Genomic DNA, 22,500 nt, shown 5'->3' on the forward strand with positions numbered 1-22,500 from the left:
AGCGGCTGTGCGAGTGACTGTGTGAGTGACTGTGTGAGTGACCGTGTGAGCGACTGTGCAAGTGACTGTGTGAGTGACTGTGTGAGCGACTGTAAGTGACTGTGTGAGTGACTGTGCGAGTGACTATGAGCGACTGTGTGAGTGACTGCGTGAGCGACTGTACGAGTGACTGTGAGCGACTGTGTGAGTGACTGTGCGAGTGACTGTGAGCGACTGTGTGAGTGACTGTGCGAGTGACTGTGAGCGACTGTGTGAGCGATTGTGTAAATGACTGTGTGAGTGACTGTGTGAGCGACTGTGTCAGCGACTGTGTGAGTGACTGTGTGAGTGACTGTGCGAGTGACTGTGCGAGTGACTGTGTGAGTGACCGTGTGAGTGACTGGGTGAGTGACCGTGTGAGCGACTGTGCGAGTGACTGTGTGAGTGACTGTGCGAGTGACTGTGAGCGACTGTGTGAGCGACTGTGTAAATGACTGTGTGAGCGACTGTGTGAGTGACTCTGTCAGTGACTCTGTGAGTGACCGTGTGAGTGACTGTGTGAGTGACTGTGTAAGCGACTGTGCGAGTGACTGTGAGCGACTGTGTGAGTGACTGGGTGAGTGTGGGAAACTGTGCACAGGTGTGAGTGTGTGTGAGTGACTGTGTGTGTGTGTATGTTTCTCTCTTGTCCTCAGTGATTCTGGGCAGTAACCCACAACTGTCCAGGGTCAGTTTGATGGATGAAGTCTGTCAGTGAAGGACACAAACTTAATGGAGCTTTTCTGTGGATCTTTAGCTTCAGGACACAGAGTTAAACCGTTTACACTCAGCGTTGAGGACATTTCCCGTAGTACTCATATTAATACAGTGTGTGTTAACGTGTGTATGTGTGTGTGTGTGTGTGTTGATAATGTTTCCCGTACTCTGATATTAATAGTCTGATTGGTAGTGTGTGCTCGCTTTAGGCAAAACAAAAACAGTATTCCAGCATTGTGAAACGTGTGTATCCTGTATTCTATGTGTGTGTGTGTGTGTGCGTGTGTGTGTGTGTTTAGTGGTGATTATATTGATATCTGGAGAATGTCAGCTCTGTCAGCTCTGATCTCCATTACCTCAGTGAGATAGAGAGCACTGCTTTATATAAACACTGTTATAATTTCATGTTCCATAATAATAATAATAATAATAATAATAATAATAATAATAAATATAATAAAATGAATGCCAGATATGTATGCTGTGTCTGATCCACCACCACGTCAGTGTCACTGCAGCGCTGAGAGTGATCCACCACCACATCACACCTGCTCTGTGGGGGTCCTGAGCGCTGAGGAACAGGGCAAAGGGGGCTAACAAAGTATGCAGAGCAACAGGTGGACTACAGTTCGTAACTGTAAACCTACAAAGTGCTCCTCTGTTGTCAGTGGAGCTGAGAGAGTGGACAGTGAGTGAGGTGGGGGTTTTTAATGTTGTGGCTGATCGGTTTTATATACATGGAATATACAGAGTTCTTTATTTTTAATACAGAACATACACAAAAACCAGCACACACACACACACACACACACACACACACACACACACACACACAGAGGTAGCAAATCCAGTTCACCTCTTATCAGCTCCTGTCCGCAGCGTCTCCAGATGATAACAGCCTGTAAATATAACAATAAAAAGAATTGTCAGCACCAGCTGAAACAGAGCCTCGATTCTTCACCTCCATTACTCTCATCACTCCATCCCTCATCCCTTCATCACCTCCTTTTCCTGAGTGATCTCAACCTGAGGAAACTAGAGATCACCCAGTCCGGCACTGTGTTTACTTCTGGGTCTCAGTGAACGCTCCTGAGCCACTTACGGAGGGCTGGGGCAGCGCTGGAGTTCACACTGGAGTTCGTCATCAGCCACGAATCATTTAGAACCAGATTTGAATCGGTTCGGTAGGACTTTGGGTGTTTAACTCACCCACTTGTGGGGACCATAAATCTGTTTAAAAACACAGAATAATTTTTTATGTGCATTTGTGTGTGTAGTAGGTGTGTGTGGGTATCTATACTGTATGTGTGTGTGTGTGTGGGTGTCTGTGCTGTATGTGTGTGTGTGTTAAAAGTGTAATCACTGTCCCTGTGTGTGTCTCCTGGACGTGGTGCTTTAGCAGCTTTAACCGGTCGCTAATGCAGCGCTGTGTTTGACACTTGAACAAGCCTGTTAACCAGCGGTGGTAATGGATGGCAGGACAGGGTGGAGGGGGCGTGGAGGGGCAGTATTTGTGGTCAGTTGGGGGCTGACTGACCCCTCGCCGGACTCCTGCTGCTCTGGATGAAAGCTCCCGAAGGCGCAGGGTCACAGTAACTAATTTCTGAGAGATTTTCCGCACCACCGGAGGCACGAGGAAGCCCTGCTGTACCCACCCCCCTCTTCCCCCCCTCCCACTCCACAACAATCTGGAGTCTACTCCCCCCGCCACTCAACACACACACACACACACACACACACAGGCAGCCAAATGCTTACGGACACCTTTCTTTTCTTGAGGAATATTAATTGCTTTTTATTCTGCTGAAATGTTGTCTGTTGTGTTTGGTGATGAAAGAATGTAACAGAAAGTAGAGTTAGTGTTCTCCTCCAAGCGTTCTCAGCTCCACAGATGTTGCTTCAGTGTGTAGCAAGTAAAGAGGAGGGGTAGGGAGCAGCTGACAGCAGAAATGGTGATGATGAAACTGGGGAGAGAACTGGCAGAGAGAGAGAGAGAGAGTGAAAGAGTGAAAGAGAGAGAATGTACAAGTAACAAAAAGCATGAAAGAAAGAGTGAAAAAGAAATAGAGAGAGATAGAGGAGTGAGAGTTGAGGTGATGAAGGCTTCGTCTGCTTTACACCTTCACTATTCATCACTCTCACACACACACACACACAGAGGTAGCACAGAGGTAGTGTGTATGTGTGTGTGTGTGTGGTTCTGCTGAGGTTCTACCTTGGTTCCAAACTGAAAGAGAGCTTCTCTGACTCCAGCTCTGTGTCTGAAAGTCTGAAGAGCGTCTGCGGTTCCTCTGTAGATTTCTGTACGCTCCGTGTCTCTGCTGTCGTTCTGCTACAGCTTTGTGGCAGTTCTATTGTGGTTCTATTGTGGTTCTATTATGGTTCTGCTTCCCCAGACTGGACTAAACCAGTGCCTCTGTGTCAGGAGAGTGTGTATTCGGGTCTGGGGTGAAAATCTGCGAGGGCTCCTTCCCAGCGGCTCTAAGGCAGAGGTCAAAGTAATAAAAGGACGAGGAGAGCACTGTGGAACACGTGAAGGGGAAAGAGAAGTGGCTCAGCTGTGATCACAGCAGGAGAACCACCAGGGAGAACCGCGGGGGCACGGGAACGCAGTTAGAGTGTTCCTCAAAACCGTCACAGAAACAGCACCACTATCGCCATCATCACCAGCGGACCTGGGGCTTTTAGCACCGCGCCGCTGTCGCTAAAACATCAGAGAGACTGCAAAGAGGGCCGTCTGTCACACACACACACACACACACACACTCCTGAGACCACGCTCCGTTTAAAACCACTCACTCCTCCATTATTCATACAGCACACTGCTAACATCCACTTTCAGACACTTTACACTGATCTGAACAGGACAGACATGAGGAGGGGGGGGACGTCCTCTGGCCTGAGAGAGAGAGAGAGAGAGAGAGAGAGAGAGAGAGAGAGAGAGAGAGAGAATTGTTCTCTGTCCTGAGATTTAAAAAAAAATAGATAGGGGAGAAGTGGGAGTGAAAGTTAAAAAAAGAGGGTGAAGTGTGAGAAAGAGAGAGAGGGAAAAAGCGAGAGGGGAGAATTAGATAAACAGGGAATACAGAGTCTGAAGGAGTGAGTTGTAAATGTGAGAGAGAAAAGGCGACAAGAGAAAAATACACAGAGAAAGAAATGAGATATAAATGAGAAAGAGAGTGAAAGAGAGGGAAGGAGAGAAGGTGAGAGAGGGTGAAAGAGTGAAAGAGAGAGTGAGAGAGAAAGAAAGAGAAAGAGCAAGACAGAATAAACGATAGAGAGAGAAAGAGAGAGAGAGAGAGAGTGTGTGAAAGAGAGCAAGAGAGAGAGAAAGAGCAAGACAGAATAAACGAGAGAAAGGGAGAAAGAAAGAGAGAGAGAGAGAGAGAGAGAGAGAGAAAGAGAAAGAGAGAGAGAGGAGGGACAAAAAAGTGAGAGATAGAGAGAGAGAGAGAGAGAGTGAAAGAGAAAGAGCGAGAAAGAAAAAACAAGAGAGAGAGAGAGAGAAAGGAAAGTGTGAGATTGACAAAGTGAGTGAGGACTTTTGAAGGTGTGGTGGGTGCGGAGGGAGCTACAGGACCTGAGTGAGAGCAGGCTGTTATCTCCACTCTACCTCTTCACACTGTCACACACTCTCAGCTCCGAGGGGCTTTCGCTCTCCGAGGGAACACCCCCATATACAACACTGCAGCGCCAAAAGTTTACGGACGCATCGATTTGAACAGCAGCCATCGCTGACACGGCCCAAGGTCCCTAGCCCCAATGCCAAGAGTCAGCTAGAGGGCCCCCACACACACACACACACACTTGGCTATGAAGCAGTGGAACTGTGTGGCCATCAGATCCTCGCAGCAATGTTCCAGTATCGACTCTACAGCCTGCCTCCTGGAGGAACGCCGGACACTCTATCAGATTACGTCGCTGATAGTTTGAATATGAACATTGTCTGGTCAATGAGCTGCTAATTTGCGTGTGTGTGTGTGTGTGTGTGTGTGTGTGTGTGTGTGTGTGTGTGTGTGTGTGTGAGGGTCTTACTGACAGAACCAGGAGCCCACAGTTTAACATCAGAGCATTAGAGCTGAGGAGGTCAGGGGTCAGCAGTTAGCAGCCGCCCAAAGCAAACCTCATTTATCACAGTTAGCGGTCAGCAGCGGAGTGGACACAACACCAGCAGCACACACACACACACACACACTTTCACTCCCACACACTCCACACTAATGATCTACTCACCCTCTCCCTCTCTCCCTCACACACACACACTCCCACACACATACACAACCAGACACTTACAGAGGCACATATTCTCCCTCATTCAATCTCTGTTGAGGGGATCAGACAAAGCAGTGGCTGCTGGAGTTTTTAAACTCCTCAGTGTCTGGACTGAGAACAGTTCACTGACCAAAAACATCCAGCCGACTGTGTCACTGATGAAGGACTAGAGGACGACCAACACACACTGTGCAGCGACAGATGTCTGCAATAGTCCTGACTATTGAAGAGCAAGGTGAACGGCTGGTAAAATGTATGCAGAGCTACAGCTGTAACTGCCCCTGCAGAGTCAGTGGAGCTGGACGGTTCTGGCTCGTCATCCCTCCCTGTCGGCCTCTGTAGCGGGTCACTGCTGCGGCGAGGTGAGGGAGGGGGCAGTGTGGTGGGGCAGAGCGTTTGGAGAGTGTGTTTGGGGAGTGTGTTGGGGCGAGTGTGTTGAGGGGGGACGTGGGGAGGTGGTGTTGAGGGGGGGTTATAAGCTGCTGCTGGCATTTGAACTTAACCTCGCCATGCCCCGGGACGGACGTGCAATTAGCACCAGATCAGCATCAAAAAGCCCCTCGCAGCATGAAGCCTGTCTAATTAGTCATATGAACAGAGCCGAGACTCGGCCACCTCAGGCCTGTCAGAGGCCCGGGGGCGTGGAGGGGGCTGTAGGAAGAGGGAGGGCCCGGGGAAGGGGGCTAGGACTGAACCGCTGCCCACTGCTTCAGTTCCACTCCAAGAGAACCCACTCGCACCTCCACAGAACCCTCAAGGTCATTCAGTGACCACAGAAATTTAGAGCTTTCCTCTCTCTCTCTCTCTCTCTCTCTCTCTCTCTCTCTCTCTCTCTCTCTCTCTCTCTGTCTCCTTCTTTTCCTGTCTCCATACCTCTTTTCTCTCATCCCTTTCTTTCATTCTCTCTGCTCTCTGTTCGGTTTCCTCTTCTTTCCTTCTCTTTCTCCCTGCCTCTCACTCAGCCTCTGTTCTTTCTCTCTTTCACTCTCTCTCTATCTCTGTGAGTCACAGTGAGGAGACGTCTAGACAGGATCCGTTTAATCGAGAGCAAGAGAGAAAACATGAGAGAGAGAGAGAGAACAGAGTGATACATAGAGAAAGAGAGAAAACAGAATGAAAGCCTGCTCTGACTTTGTTATTGCTCAGAGTTTCATCACAGGCCTCACTTCGGCCTTCACCAGACGATCAATAACCGCGGAGAGAAGCGACCGTAAACAGAGAGGGTACATCGTCCTACACACAGCGCCCAGTAGCTCGGCGGTAAGCGTTAGGACCTCACTCAAGCCATCAAACCCTCACAGCAATGTTCCACCATGTGGAGTAAATCTTTCCCAGGAGAGAAACACACTCCTGATTCCTGCCCTTCAGCTCAGGAGAAACACCGGCGGAGCAGGTGACCATGAATGAGTGGGATATAAACGCCTTTATTCTGTAATTAAAATAAAAGTCCCTGCTGTTCTGGAGCACAGAGAGAGAGAGAGAGAGAGAGAGAGAGAGAGAGAGAGAGAGAGAGAGAGAGAGAGAGAGAGAGAGAGAGAGAGAGAGGGTTGACCTTGTTTGGTTGCTCTGGTGGGCCGCTCTTCGCCGGACCCTCAAAGTGTGAATCATGTTGAGTGGGATCCAGACTAAGTGGAGCTTTTAGCACATTATCCAGCAGCTAATCTAATCCTGCAGCAGCTCTCAGCTAATACACCTGCAGCACTGCATACACAATGGAAAGGATAACAGGCCTTCTCCTCATACACATCCACACAGATACACACGGATACTTCAGTAGTACTTTTCCACTCTATGGTACCTCCACCTCCACCTGTTGGTCCCTAGTCTCTGATTGGTTTTCCGTTGTTGTTGTTTGGGACTGAACACAGCTCCGTCATCAGTTCAGACAGATCAGTAGAGTTTGTTCCTTCCTTGTTGCAGCGTCCAGCTCTCGCTGGATTCTTTCGTCGGCCACCGATCCAAGGAGCGTTTGAACCTCTTCAAAAGACCACGGCGTCATTTTACGAGCTGCCGTCGTGAGTCGGATAAAAACAAACGTGATCTCTGCTGCAGCTGGAGATTTTACAGATGGAGAGTTGGTGCTGGTCGTCTGCGTTGCGTGGCGTAGAGTGACGACTCTCTCTGGACGATCAGCGCTCTGCAAGGTTTACACGGTCTCAGTTTTAGTCCCTACTCGACTCGCTCTGAACCATGAGAGAACAGCCACTAAACAAGAACCTGCTTCCAGAACCAGGACCTGATTCACCTGGTGGAGAGGGAGAAAGGTGGAGAAGCTCAAGTAGAGTAGGGACCATGCAGTGGAAATCACCAGGAGTAACACTGATAGTGTGGAATGCGCAAATTCTCACACACACACACACACACACACACACACACACTAAACAGAAGTGCAGGATGATACTGTACATGGTGTAAATTCCTAAGTGACTTTCGAGTTGGTGATTGGGGTGTTCCTGTGTTGAGTGTAAACAGACCCCTCTTCCGCACACACTTCCTTTTACTAAGAAACGATGGGTTGCTCTAGTTTTTAAAGTTCATTAAACTGCACTGACACTTTCAGAAAATGCAGATCTTTACGTGGAATTTGTGTTGATGATGTGTCTCTTATTCCCACCCCCCAAAACATCAGCAAAAAACTACAAAGACAAATCTACAAAACAAAAACAACAATACAACAGCGGAAAATGCAAAATCTGACACATTTGTGTGGAGTCTATGACGTCACACCCCTCCCTTCTCCCAGGACAGTGGGGCGGGGACGCGCGTATGACACGATGCCTCTGAACGGTCATTGGTGGGCTGCGTTAGGATGTGGGCGGGGTGTGTCGATGGGGGCGTGGTCTGAAGTTAAGGACAGTGAGGCGCTCGAGCTCACGCTGCCAAAAACACGCTGGGACATACTCTCGCACACACACACACACACACACACACTCTCACACACATTCGCACACACTCACACACTCATTCAGGTTTAACATCCAGTAATAACAATAATAACTGCACTGCAGCAGAAAAACGGGACTCTGGATCTTAATCTATTACAACCACCATCGTCATCATCATCCTCCTCTCTAAAACCTGCAGCGCACGCCGAGAAAGAGAGAGGTAAGAACTCACTGTAATTACGGTGATACACACAGGACAAATTATTAAAGTATTTATAAATTAGTTCTAAACCGTGCTTTTTACTTTTTTCCTGTTTGTGTTCTATATAAGAGTTAGCAGCTATTAGTATTAAAGGTTATTGTCATCGCGGTGTTGTTCTAAAACAGTAATAAAATACAGCAATGCGTTTTATATATTTCTGTTGTTGTTGTTGTTGTTATATTGTGATTACATTGTTAATATTATTTTTATAATTCTGTCATTCCAATAGTAGGGACTGGTATTATGGCATCGTTATTATTAGCAAAAGAAAATTAAAAGTAGTAATCCACACAATTAAATGTGGTTTAATTAATGTATTACAGTTGGTGTGTTTATATTAAACTCTTATTATGTAATTCTACTTATTTCCTGATTACCGTTGTTGTGGTTGCTGCTGTACGAGTGACATTAGCTTTATTATTATAAACGGGACTGTTATTAGCATTAATTTTCTACTATTAAAGTTAAATGTAGTAAAAGTTAGAACTGCAGCTGTAAAAATTCTTCTCCTTATTTGTTTTATTGATGTTTATTTTTAGAAGCAGGAGTGTTTACAACGGACTCGAAAAAGCTGTTTTGTTGTCCTGTTATTTTTTAAATTATGATTTTATTATTTAGTAGCAGTAGCAAATAAATAATTACAGAAATCATCTCATTATTAGAAGAGGTTTATTAGTTGTAATTTATTATCGGTGGTAGTAATATTTATACTTTTATTTTTTATTTATACTTATACACATTGTTAATAATGAGAGTAACAGTTATGATAAACATATACATATTAATATTATTATTTTGTGGTTGTTCTTGAAGCAAATAATATTAATGCTACAATTAACATCATTATCCTTTTGTTATTTATTTGTTTTTGTTGCTCTTGTAAATGTAGTAATACAGGAATATGTCTAACAGTAATTTATTATTATTATTATTATTATTATTATTATTAACAACAATAATAATATTACACAGTAGTAGAAAGAGTAATAAAATATTATAGAGGCAATGGCTATTGACACTGAGTTCTGTTTACACTCATCACCACTGGAAAGGAATTCAAATCTGTATTAATTGATTCATGTTTTTATTTGTGTACAGTCCATTAATTCAGAACAGTCTGCACTTAAATGTTTTAGAATTATTAACTGAGTATTATGTATTAACTTTATTATTTTCCTTGTGCTATTTTAAGTTCCATACTGTATTCATTTAGAAGTGAATTCTGAATAAACTGTATTTTATGTTAATCCAGTAATGTATTAATTAAGCACTGTTTATTTTTCAGTGGTGTATATTTGTTCAGTTCTGTATTTGTGTGTTTTTTTTCAGTACTGTTCATGCATTAGTGTATATTTATTCAGCGCTGATTAAGCACTGTGTTATTAATGTATGAATAAAGCAGTGTTTTCAGTAATTATTAAGCCCTGGGTTATTACTGTATACTTTAAGCACAGTGTTTATTCAGCAGTGTAATTTAGTTCAGTTCTGTAGTGTGTTGTCAGTACAGTGTTAATACATTAATGTACTTTAGTCTAGTACTGGGTTATTCAGGACTGGCTGGAAATGAATAAATCCTTTCTGATGTATTGTGCATTCTGCAGGGGTGTGGATCTGTCCTGGAATCCCCGTCTGTCCAGGGACCTTCTGAGTGGACGGTGGACGGTGGACGGCGAGTTTGAACGGTGGACGGTGCACATTGAGGATGGAGTTGAGTTGTTCTCCTAAGCCTCAGCTCTCCTCCAGAGCCAACGCTTTCTCCATCGCAGCTCTGATGGCCAGCGGGAAAGAGAAGGACAAAGACCCTGAGGAGAACACCATCAGACCACTGGGTCAGTACTCAGAGTACTGAACACACACACACACACACACACACACACAGCCCTGAAAATATAGCTTCAGTCCTGAATAAACTCTTAATAAATAAATATAAACATCTGCAGTAATAAAGAAAAGAGGAACTGCATAAATACTAGAAAACTAGGACTGAATAAGTTTGTCATGGCTGTATTTAATGTAATTCAGAACTCATTAGTGTCTAATTCAGGATTTAAATTCAGCAGTGTGTTAATTCTGTTAGGTTTAAATGTGCAAACATTTGAAAATATATTAATTCAGGAATGTAATCTGTAGTGAATTATACTTCAGCACTTTATGAATTCAGAAGTGCATTCATTCAGTAATAATTTAATTTGGTGGTGCATTTATTCAGTACGATATAATTTCAGTAGTGTATTGGTTCAGTAATCTTTTAATTCTGAAATGTATTAATTAAGCGTTGTTTAAATTCAGATGTACAGCAATGTTTAACAATTCTGCAATTTATTCACGCAGTAGTATATTCATTTGATACACGTACTTATTCAGAATTATATTAATAAAATACTGCTGTGTTTATTGAGTAATGTTTTAATTCAGTGTCTTTCTATGATTCAGTTGTTTAAATGTTCAGTATTAATTTCATAATTTGTAATGTCTCCCTGTGTGTGTGTGTGTGTGTGATTGGAAGATGTTTACATTTGATTTCAGCCATTGTTGCTTAGAAACAACGCCAAACTAACCGTCAAATCCACAGCAATTAAAAAAATAATACAGCAACGAAAGAGTTAAACGCGTTAAACAGAACATCGTTTTTTTACGCGTGAAGAAATAAAAACAATATTCAAACGTCCAAACAACGTAATAAAAAACAAACCTTAACGATATAAAAACGCACGACCTGTGATTAAAATAGAGTAAATATTCCGTGATGATTTTAAAATAATAATTTGACTAGTTAATAAATACATCGTTATTCTAATGATTAATAAAAAAAACACCTCAATAAAAAGAAAATAAACACATAAGTAAATACAATTTTATAATGTTTAAAACGTGAGTCACGAATTTCTAAAATGAATAAAAAACGGAAATTAAGGGGCGCGGCGGAAATAAAAAAAAATATATTTTTTATATTATTAAAATTAAGTTAAAAATGAATATATTTTCATTTAAATCATTCGCATTATTTTGGTATTTAATTATAGACTTATACAATATGGAGATGTGTGCGCGTATTATTTGTCGATATTCTACTATTACTACTAACAATAATAATAATAATAAAAAATAATGTTGTTTTGTGTCGTGTTTTCAGAGCAGTTCGTGGCGCAGTCCTCTTCCTGTGAGCGCGCGGAGGATGCTCAGTGTAGCGAGCGCGTGGAGAGCCCTCAGGATCGCGAGGATGACTCTCGTGAACGCGCTGAGCCTCTGATCCCGCGCGCTCCCGCCGCTCCCAGCGAGGACATGCAGAAAATCAGCTGCAGTCTCGAGACCAAAGAACTGTGGGACAAGTTTCACGAGCTCGGGACCGAGATGATCATCACCAAGTCAGGGAGGTCAGATCAGTCAATCAAATCATCAATAAATCAATCAATCACAGAAATAATAACGTTAAAACTCCTTGAAAAGCAGCTGTAAATAAATGTGGAGCGGTTGTTTACAGAACTGAGTTTGTATAGTTATCGGTTGCTGTTGAATTCTACGTAGTTGCTATGGTGACGTTATATGAGTGATATGGTGGTTCCTAAATCACTGGTATAGATAATTGGTTGCTAAGGTGTTGCTGATAATGTGCTAGCCAGGGTATCTTAGATATTGGGTGTTACTGTAGTACAGTGGTTGCTATGGTGTTACTGTGAGGTTGCTCTGGTGCTGGAGGTGGAAACGAGGTTGCTGCTATGTGGTTGCTATGGTAGTGGGGGTGGTTGCTGGGGTGTTACTGGTGTACTGGATGTGGTTGCTGGGGTTTTGCTGCGTTACTGGATGTGGTTTCTTTTAAAATTTAAGATAATCTAAGTGGTTGCTAAGGTGTTGCTATGTGGCTCCTATAGTATCCCAGGTAGTTGTTAGGGTGTTAACTGGTAGTTAATTTTATTGATTGACAAAACAAGAAAATGTAAACAACTATATTTTATTTAAATATTGCGCTATAATTAATGAATGGGCTGCTACATCCCATAATTTGTGTGTACTTGTTTTGCTATCCTTATGAAGACAAAATTACTGCAAAATTACAACAAAATGGGAGTGTATATGTGGTGGATTTTTATTTATACATTTTTAAAATAAAACTAAATTGTTTGTGTGTGTGTGTGTGTGTGTGTGTGTACAGGAGGATGTTCCCCACGATACGTGTGTCCTTCAGTGGGGTAGAGAGCGAGTGCAGGTACATAGTTCTGATGGATATTATTGCTGTGGATAATAAACGATACAGATATGCCTACCATCGCTCATCCTGGCTCGTCGCAGGGAAAGCTGACCCTCCGCTGCCTGCACGGTAATTACACGTACACAAGGCACAACACAGGTATAGCACATATGAAACACACTAATTGTACATGACATATATAATATATGAAATGCATACACATATATCAATTACAATAAATGTGTTTAACATCACACTTTCAAATCATTGTAACAAAAACCTCTGTAGCTTTTCAGAAGACAATTAAACCCTCAATTGAACCTGACATATCATTGGACGCTAATGAAAATGTACTTTATTCAGAGGAATTCTGGAATTTCTAATAGTCCATTCACCTTGAAGCTTCTGCTCAGTGTTAAGGACATCTGCCATTTTCAGATGATTTCCACAGGAGAAAAATGATACAACACCAGCAATATGTTGTTCCAGCAGCATCTCTCTCTCTCTCTCTCTCTGTATATACAGGTCCATTTGAAGGTTTTATATTATAATATATTATATTATATTATATATGACACATTCACTGTTGCTGACATTGTCGCTGTCCAATGAAATACATGTATCTCCATGTGTGTGGATGTTTAGTTACTACATCATTTGAACACAGCAGCTGTCCTTCACACTGTGTGAAACTTTCATGAAGAATGGACCAATAGAAACGCTCCAAAATTATTCAGAATAAAATCTTTTTACATGGCCTTCCATTAAAAGTTAGAAAGGTTTTTCCTTCTCCTGTAAAGTTACTATTTTGGGAGATGCATGTTTTTAATTGGAAAGTGATTCTATATATATTTTTATATTTTATGTATTAATATACGTAAATCATTTTTGATATATATAATATGTGTAATGTAGAGTGTGTGTGTGTGTGTGTTTGTAGATTGTATGTTCACCCTGACTCACCGTTCACTGGAGAGCAGCTGCTGAAACAGATGGTTTCCTTTGAGAAAGTCAAACTCACCAACAATGAACTGGACCAGCACGGACACGTAGGAGCTTTACACTTAACACTTTAATTACCGCCGCACAACAGTCACATTGCAATCACCATAACAATCGGACTGTAATCATAGTACAATCACAGTACAGTCAGAGTGTAATAACATTACAATCAAATTAGTCACTACAAAAGAATTACAGTCGCAGCACAATTACACTACAATCACATCACATATTAAAGCTTTTAAATATCTTTATGACTATTGTATTTTTATGTTTTTATGATGCATTTGTCATCAGTTGGTGTGGGTGTAGTGGGGGTAATGGAGGTGACAGGTGGAGGGTTGTGTGTAGATGGTGTGGGTGTAGAGGGGATGATGGAGGTGACAGGTGGAGGGTTGCGTGTAGATTGTGTGGGTATAGTGGGGGTGAGAGATGGAGGGTTGTGTGTTGATGGTGTGGTTGTAGCGGGGCTGACAGAGGTGACAGGTGGAGGGTTGGGTGTAGATGGTGTGGGTGTAGCAGGGCTGACAGAGGTGAGAGATGGAGGGCTGTGTGTAGATGGTGTGGGTGTAGCAGGGGTGACGGAGGTGACAGGTGGAGGGTTGGGTGTAGTGGGGGTGACAGAGGTGATAGTTGGAGGGTTGCGTGTAGTGGGGTGACAGGTGGAAGGTGGAGAGTAGATGGTGTGGGTGTAGCGGGGGTGACGGAGGTGAGAGGTGAAGGGTTGTGTGTAGATGGTGTGGGTGTAGCGGGGCTGACAGAGGTGACAGGTAAAGGGTTGTGTGTAGATGGTGTGGGTGTAGCGGGGGTGACGGAGGTGAGAGGTGGAGGGTTGTGTGTAGATGTTGTGGGTGTAGCGGGGGTGAAGAATGTTACAGGTGAAGGGTTGTGTGTAGATGGTGTGGGTGTAGCGGGGGTGACTGAGGTGAGAGGTGGAGGGTTGTGTGTAGTTGGTGTGGGCGTAGCGGGGGTGACGGAGGTGAGAGGTGGAGGGTTGTGTGTAGTTGGTGTGGGCGTAGCGGGGGTGACGGAGGTGAGAGGTGAAGGGTTGTGTGTAGATGGTGTGGGTGTAGCGGGGGTGATGGAGGTGACAGGTGGAGGGCTGTGAGTAGATGGTGTGGGTGTAGCGGGGGTGAAGGAGGCAACAGGTGGAGGGTTGCGTGTAGTGGGGGTGACGGAGGTGACAGGTGAAGGGTTGGGTGTAGATGTTGTGGGTGTAGCGGGGGTGAAGAAGGTTACAGGTGAAGGGCTGTGTGTAGATGGTGTGGGTGTAGCGGGGGTGAAGGAGGCAACAGGTGGAGGGATGTGGGTAGTGGGGGTGACGGAGGTGAAGGAGGTGACAGGTGAAGTGTTGTGTGTAGATGGTGTGGGTGTAGAGGGGCTGACGGAGGTGAGAGATGGAGGGTTGTGTGTAGATGGTGTGGGTGTAGTGGGGGTGACGGAGGTGAGAGATGAAGGGCTGTGTGTAGATGGTGTGGGTGTAGCGGGGGTGAAGAAGGTTACAGGTGAAGGGTTGTGTGTAGATGGTGTGGGTGTAGCAGGGCTGACAGGTGAGAGATGGAGGGCTGTGTGTAGACGGTGTGGGTGTAGCGGGGCTGACAGAGGTGACAGGTGGAGGTGGGTGTAGCAGGGGGTGACAGAGTTGTAACGGTGGTGACTCTCTCCTCAGATCATTCTGAACTCGATGCACAAATACCAGCCTCGCGTTCACATCATAAAGAAGAAGGAGCATACGGCGTCTTTACTCAACCTCAAATCGGATGAATTTCGCTCTTTCGTCTTCACAGAGACACAGTTCACCGCTGTCACCGCCTATCAGAACCAGCTGGTGAGGATTCACACACACACACACACACACACAGTCTAAGCTGTTTCTCACAGAGTCAGGAACCTACACTGTTGGACATTACTGATATTCTTATTCACCAGCTTCTCATTCCTTTTTCATTCCACCTTAAATTTATGTGAGTGTGTGTCGCCCTGCAATGGAGTGGCACCCCCCCCCCCCCAGGGTGTGTTCCTGCCTTGCGCCCAGTGATTCTGGGTAGACTCCGGGCCCACCGCGACCCTGTACTGCAGGAATTAGATTATATGCAGTGAACTATCATTTAAGGTGGAATGTTAAGGTGTAAGATGGAGTGGCTGGGCAGATTTAGTTAGTTAAGAGATTAAATAAATAAATAAATAATAATAATAGTAACCGAAAAGCTTTGGCTTATTTTGTCTACCCTTTTTAACTTGTATATCTTTGTTTAAAGTTCTGTTTGTAACAATCCAAGTCATGTTCACAGACAGAAAAACATCATATTATAAGACGTTTCGCTGAACTTTAAGGTGGAAATTTAAGGTGGAATTTTTCTCTGACATAGTGCTGTAAACTGCCTGTGAAATATTTGTGAGATAGTAGTGAGATAAGTAAACTCAGCGTCTGTGTGGAGGAGGAGCGGCCTCAGTCTCAGCCTCAGCTGCTGTTTAGTCTGAAGAGATTACAGCACCAGGGAAGAGAGGGATGGAGGGATGGAGGAATGGATGAGGATTCATGTTTGTGTTGAATCTGTTCTGTTTTTACAGATTACTAAACTGAAGATCGACAGTAACCCGTTCGCCAAAGGATTCAGAGATTCTTCGAGACTGACGGACATTGAGAGGTACAGGGAAACCTTAAACTCTAACTCTAATCCCATAGACCCTCTAATACCTTACTCTCTCTCTCTCTCTCTTACTCTTTCTCTCTCTTTCTCCCGTTCCTTCCATCTCTCTCCCCTCTCTCCCTCCCTTTTTTCTCTCTTGTTCTTCCCTCACCTTCCCCCTCTCTCCTTTCTTTTTCTCTCAGCTCTGTCTCCCTCTATCACTCACTCTCCTCCTCTCTCACCTTCCTCTTTTTCTTTCCTCTCCCATTCTCTTCTCTTCTTATGCCACCCTTCTCTCTCTCTCTCTCTCTCTCTCTCTCCCGTCTCTCCCTCCCTTTTTTCTCTCTTGCTTCCTCCCTCACTTTCCCCTCTCTCTCCTTTCTTTTTCTCTCCTCTGTCTCCCTCTATCACTCATTCTCCTCCTCTCTCACCTTCCTCTTTCTCTCCTTTCCTCTCCCATTCTTTCCTCTTCTTATGCCACCCTTCTCTCTCTCTCTCTCTCTCTCTCTCTTTCCTGTCCCTCCCTCCCTTTTTTCTCTCTTGCTTCCTCCCTCACCTTCCCCCTCTCTCTCCTTTCTTTTTTTCTCCTCTCTGTCTCCCTCTATCACTCACTCTCCTCCTCTCTCACCTTCCTCTTTTTCTTTCCTCTCCCATTCTCTTCTCTTCTTATGCCACCCTTCTCTCCCTCTCTCTCTCTCTCTTCCTCTCTCTCTCTTTAGAAGGTTGTGAATTAGATCTGATCAATTGATCTTCAGGGAGCTGCAGAAATCACATTAGTCTGGAGTCAGTCACTGGACTAAAACACACAGTAATCTGATTGCAGCGGGTGACTGATTGAAAGCAGGTGCCCTCGCTCGGCCCCTCGCTCGCCCGCACGCCGCCCCCCCACCAGCTCGCCGCAGATAAAAACACACAGATTTGTATTGCGCCGCTGACAGATATTGCACTTCTGTAACTGAATTGGGGTGTAATGCGGACGCATGGCCGTCTGTACAGAAACTAATGCACTTACCACACAGTCAGACATCACACACTCGGACCTGAACACCACGCTGTCTGTTAGAGCCAGAGTTCAGACACTGATCTAATTTACACCCTCCTCCTTACACCAAACACACACTGGTGTATGCGAGGGGACGATAACTCCCGCTCCTGAGTAACGGTTTGTTCATTTTCTCACAGAAAACAAGCAAGCACGTTTCACTGAATGTTTTTGATGCAAAGCGCTTGAGGGAATTGGCTTGTAACTCACTTACGTTGAACTAAATGCTCCTATAGGGGATGCTATTCAGCGCTACGTGTCATTATGACAGTGTAACCTTATTAGTAGCTTTCACTTTAAAAAGTTGCTAAGCAACAATGTATTAATACCTAGTATTTTAAAAACAACGATGCAATACCTAAAAGCAATGCCCTAACAACCACCTGGAACACCACTGCAGTTGGAAATACAGCAGCAACATTTATCAGTGCATTAATATGTGTTAGCTTCCTTCTTCTTTAAATATAAAAGTCATTAGGCTACAGACACAAGATTTAGTTAGATTTAATTAATTGATGTCATTATCAGTTTTTGTTGTTTGTTGTTTGTTGTTGTCGTTTATTTTGAAGGGAGAGTGTGGAGAATCTGATCCACAAACACTCGTACGCTCGCTCCCCGATCCGGACATACACCACTGAAGAGGAGAGTCTTGGAGATGACACACACTCCGCACACAGCCGTGGTGAGGAGGAAGTGCACACACACACACACACACACACACACACACACACACAGTATGGTACTGCAGACTGCGTTACGTCAAGCTAAGTGTGGTGTGTTGGATGTTTTCCACTCAGGTTCTGCATTCACCGCGTCTGAGGGCCTCTCCCTGAGCTCCTGGGTGTCCTCGTCCTCCGGGTTTTCAGGATTTCAGACCCCTCAGTCTCTGCCAGGCCTGAGCTCCAGTTTACCACCCATGCAGAGCTCCCTGCCTCCGTACGGACGGTTGGGCATGGCCCTCGGCCCCTCAGCGCTGGGAGGAGCCCTGCAGCCCCCGGGACCCTCCTTCCCCTCTTTCCACATGCCCCGCTACCATCACTACTTCCAGCAGGGTCCGTACGCCAGCCTGCAGAGCCTCCGCCACCCCAACGCAGTCATGACCCCCTTCGTATGATGTCGCCATCGCCACGACAACGATGATGACAACGACGACAACGATGATGACAACACAGTTCATTTATATTCACCAAGATCCCCTTCGTACACCATCGCCATCACCACGATGCTTTCATACTAACTCTGTCAATATATCTGTCACGCAAACGCTGTCGTGCGGCCCTTCTTATGACATCATCATCGACATAAACAACAATACGTATAACACAAGAAAACAAAGAAAATGTGTGCTTTAATCACGCCCTAGAATATACAACACCTGTCTTTTCAGTTTGAATGGACACAAGGTAGAATGACTACTGCAGGAGTCTAAATGCTAACACACATCGGACACTTAGCATCACAAATTTCACACTCTATTTCTTTAGATTTTATGGGATAATATTTTTTTCTATGTAGCTGCTAACTAACACTTCGCCTCTCAGTAATGTCAGCTGAGGTTGTGTGTGTGTGTGTGTGTGTTTGTCTGATTGACTTTGGAGTGACTGCCCTCTCTGAGAAAATCTACATCTCAGCTGCTCCCCATTCCTGGGTTTAAATTAGCACAGTGAAAGATAGCAGCACGTTTAGGACGGCCCTCCCTCTCCCCCATCTCTCTGCCCACGGTGCGAGACATTGTGTTCCCCTCCAGTGTGTTGAGCTGGTCAGTGTTATGTTAACAGCAGAAGCGATGGGCGGGCCTCGCGTTTCAGAGGAGACATGTCTTCGTCCCCCTCCTGAGGCTGCTATCAGGCGATACCCAGTGGACTAAAAATTGGGGGGATCTAAAGGGCACTAGAGGGCGCTGTGACCTATATCACATAACAGCATGAAAATCTCACCCCACAAAATAAAAATGTTTTAAATGTAATATTGTAATAATAATAATTGTAATATAATAATATCACTGATTGTTAAAATACACTTCTCTTCCCACTCTCTCTCTCTCTCACACACACACACACTACTCTCTCTCACACGCGAAATGGTGTGTAAATAGTGCGACTGTTATCAGACTTTTGAACGACCTGGAAGAACCGCTTTCTGCAGGTTTACCGGAGAAACAAACAAACAAACAAACAAACCAAATGTACCACGGGACTGAGGATCTTCGACGTGAAGTCGTAGTGATGATGGACTCTGCTGCAGAGACATTCATTCATCGCTTACCCTCCTTCTGCTCTCTCCATCTTTACAAGAGGAGTACACAGCTAAACGAGAGAAATCGGACCTTCCCATCGTGGGTAAGACCCCAGCCGTGGACGCTTTACTCGTACATGTGTGTAAAAGTGTGCAAAACTGACTTGGACACTAGAGGGCGCTGTGTTGTGTGGAGCTCCACCAGGATCCATCCATCCATCTCCTCCACAGACCCAGGGGACTACCACCAACTTTCAAAGTTCTCTGCATTATTCACTGTTTAAGATGTAAACACTGTGGTGCAGTGTGGTTCTGGTGGTTCTGGTTCTGGAGAAACTTTGGGACTCCTCATGGAAAGTAAGGACAGACTTCCTAAGAGTTTGGTTTCACAGGAAAAGGAGAGACACATCTCTGTTTGGTTCTGGTTCTGCGAGAATGTTCTGGCTCTGTCTGTATCTGGTTCTTTGATTTAGAGTAAGTTTTTCTTTCTGTTCGGTTAAGAGCGGTTCTGGTTGTATTTAGATGTGGCAGTGTGTGGTTCTGTTGCTGTAATGTAGAACCGGTTCTGGTTCTGTGATTTAGAGCTGTCCACCGCTGCTTGTCCACACCTAAGAGCGATGGTCAGCAGGTGTTTATGTGATTTATTCTGAACTGACCTCATTAGTTACTTACACACACACACACACACGATTCATCAGCTCCTCTAACACAATCACAGAGTGTGTGTGTGTGTGTGTGTGTGTGTGTGTGTGTGTGTGTGAGAGAGAGAGAGAGCGTGAGAGAGAGATACTGAGAGTAAATCTTCATAGATTCAGAAGAACGTGATTCACCTCAATCAGTCTGAATCAATTAAAATAATTTAGTGAATATTTCCTTTAAATCCCAACCTACGGATCCTCTGAGGGGACAAATGAAGAATTTGTACGAATTGGAAACCTGTTCTTTAAAACAGATTAAAAATACTCCGTGTGAATCAGAGGAATAGAATCAAATTGAATCAAATCAGTGAAATGGGAGATGATTCACTGAGTTGTTTTTTTAATGAATCATTAATTTCTTTTTCCACACACACACACACACACACACACACACACCTGTCATATGTGAATTTGAAGCATGTTTTTTTATGCTGTTAAATGATTTCTCTCTTTGGTTGACCTTTTTTTTTGTTTGTGTGTGTGTGTGTGTGTGTGTGTATTATTCTATTGTAAATGTACCTTATCCCCATGGCAACAGTGTTTTGTTTGTTTGGATGATTTCTTAAGTGCAATATATTTATTTCCACTGATTCAGCTCGAGGAACAGAGCCACGGTGAAATGTAACGTTTTAAAACATTAAGAATAAAAACATTAAAAGTTTTATTTGTAAAGAATGAGAATATAGATATATACAAATCACCCCCCACCACACACACACACACACGCACACACACACACACACACACAATCAAATGAACAGAAATCAGCTTCAGTTAATTTAAAGAACAATGTTTGAAAATAAAAACTTAATTATAAAAGAAACTTATCCAAACACATGTAGTTTTTATATTGTATTCAGAAACTGGTATATTCTATATTTTAATCTGAAATACACGCAGAACTCAATATGTCCGATTAATGGACTCATAACAGTCGCGCGAGCCCCTGCTCTGGCCCCAAAAGCTGATAAACATAACTGATCAGATAAACAGCATTTACAGCGTTCGTCTCTGAGACAGAAGAGGAAACCGAGCCCCAATCGCACTTCAGATCTGAAGGAGTGTAAATGGTTTACTTACAAACACACACACACACACACACACACACACACACAGTTTCGCCAGCTCTTTGAGTCATTAGATGAGGACTCTGTGCATTAGCTGAGTGACCCCAAGTCAAACTCTTATCATGTCTATCACACTCACTACGCTGTCCAGCCTTAAAACACACACACACACACACACACACGGATCGATAGCAGCTTCACAATCTTCTGATAAACACATAAATACAACAGATACACAGACAAGGGGAGGGAGGGAGAGAGAGAATATATCGAAACAGAGAGAAAGAAAAGAGGCTAAAGAGAGAAGAAGGGAATATAGAGTCAGAAGACTGAAAGGAGAGAGAGAGAGAAAGAAGTGTGTAATGATGATTGAAGTGATGTTCCTAAGGAACACTGTTGCCTGGATTAGAGTCCGAAGCTGCTCTAACCTGATTTGATGAGCTATTTGGGGGCGGGGCTAATGCATGCCTCATGCATAATTAATTCAGTTCTTAGAATGAAGTAAACAGAATCTATGCTGATGTGATTAGAGGCTTGTTGAGGCTCTGAAGTGCAGCTGTGTGTGTGTGTGTGTGTGTGTACGAATGATTAAGTGTAACTCTGTGTGTGTGTGTGTGTGTGTGTGTTCAGCTTCTGATTAACCAGTTTCTATACTCAATGACCGCATAGGAATATGTTAAAGTTGCACAATTACAGAATATAGCCTGTTCTGTTGCTCTGCATACTTTGCTAGTATGAGTGGATCAGACACAGCAGCGCCGCTAGAGAACAGACAGTGAGTGTAGGAACAAGAAGCTGTCATTAATGTTAAGGTTGATTGGTGTATAAACATGAGAGCGTATAATTGAATGTGTGTGTGTGTGTGTGCATGTGAGTGTGTGTGAGTATATGTGAGTGTACAAATGTGTGTGTGTGCGTGTGTGTGGAATGCAGACGGTGGTCTTTATATTTAGGCTGTCTCTGATAACGGAGGATTCCTGTGGATGATAATAAAGACTCCGGAACGCTGTTACACTGTGATTCTGTCGCATGAAAAATCCCAGGAGCCTCTCCTCTGTTTCTCACGACTTAAACATTCACAGCTCACACACAGGGGCGTGGCCAAAATAACAGAAACAGTAATAAACTACATGGCCAAAATTATGTGGACACTTGCTTTAAAGGGCATGAACCAGGAGTGCTTTCCTCTCTTCACTGCAGTGACTGTCTCTGCTCTTTAATACTAGAGTTTGGAACATTGCTGTGAGGATCTGATGGCATTCGGCCTTCGCATAAACTTCAATGAGGTCAGGTGCTGATATTGGACGATTGGTTCTGACACTCAGACTTATCACTCCACACAGTTCACTCCTTTACACCCCTCTAGCCCACACTTAGCACTGGCCATGGTGGTTTACAGCTCATGTGCAGCTGCTCCAGAGCATCCCCTTTCATATCGTTCTATGAAACTCACTTCAAAGAGTTAAACTCATTCACTATCAAGAGT

The 22,500-nt window shown here is 44.0% G+C and overlaps 2 protein-coding genes across 5 annotated transcripts in view; one reads left to right on the forward strand and one right to left on the reverse strand.

The window, feature by feature from the left end:
• Positions 1-1,880, reverse strand: part of LOC136705425 (DNA-directed RNA polymerase II subunit RPB1-like) — a 20,363-nt gene extending 18,483 nt beyond the window's left edge. The window contains exons 1-2 of the mRNA XM_066678992.1: positions 1,838-1,880; positions 1,592-1,634 (exon numbers count right to left, since the gene is read on the reverse strand). Of these exons, the coding sequence (XP_066535089.1) occupies positions 1,592-1,634; positions 1,838-1,880 (86 nt within the window). The remainder of the gene's footprint in view (positions 1-1,591; positions 1,635-1,837) is intronic.
• Positions 1,881-7,895: 6,015 nt separating this feature from the next.
• On the forward strand, positions 7,896-20,486 carry tbx20 (T-box transcription factor 20). 4 transcript variants are annotated; one of them, XM_066676686.1, is made up of 9 exons: positions 7,896-8,112; positions 9,756-9,983; positions 11,288-11,528; positions 12,305-12,469; positions 13,281-13,389; positions 15,012-15,170; positions 15,914-15,990; positions 17,584-17,696; positions 17,812-20,486. In XM_066676686.1, the coding sequence occupies exons 2-9, from the start codon at positions 9,857-9,859 to the stop codon at positions 18,126-18,128; spliced, it is 1,308 nt and encodes a 435-aa protein (XP_066532783.1). In that variant the 5' UTR covers positions 7,896-8,112; positions 9,756-9,856; the 3' UTR covers positions 18,129-20,486. The 4 variants fall into 4 exon arrangements, with proteins under 4 accessions (XP_066532783.1, XP_066532757.1, XP_066532766.1 ...); XM_066676660.1 differs by having other exon boundaries at positions 15,914-15,989; positions 17,580-17,696; XM_066676669.1 differs by lacking the exon at positions 7,896-8,112 and adding an exon at positions 8,516-8,550 and having other exon boundaries at positions 15,914-15,989; positions 17,580-17,696.
• Positions 20,487-22,500: the final 2,014 nt, after the last annotated feature.

Source organism: Hoplias malabaricus, chromosome 1 (assembly GCF_029633855.1).
Source record: "Hoplias malabaricus isolate fHopMal1 chromosome 1, fHopMal1.hap1, whole genome shotgun sequence".
In the NCBI taxonomy this organism is placed as follows: domain Eukaryota; kingdom Metazoa; phylum Chordata; class Actinopteri; order Characiformes; family Erythrinidae; genus Hoplias; species Hoplias malabaricus.

Coding starts and splice junctions, on each gene's coding strand:
- tbx20 (XM_066676660.1), top strand. CDS start 9,857: ATGGAGTTGAGTTGTTCTCCTAAGCCTCAGCTCTCCTCCAGAGCCAAC. Junction 11,529..12,304: donor ATCATCACCAAGTCAGGGAG/GTCAGATCAGTC, acceptor GTGTGTGTACAG/GAGGATGTTCCCCACGATAC. Junction 15,171..15,913: donor CCGCCTATCAGAACCAGCTG/GTGAGGATTCAC, acceptor CTGTTTTTACAG/ATTACTAAACTGAAGATCGA.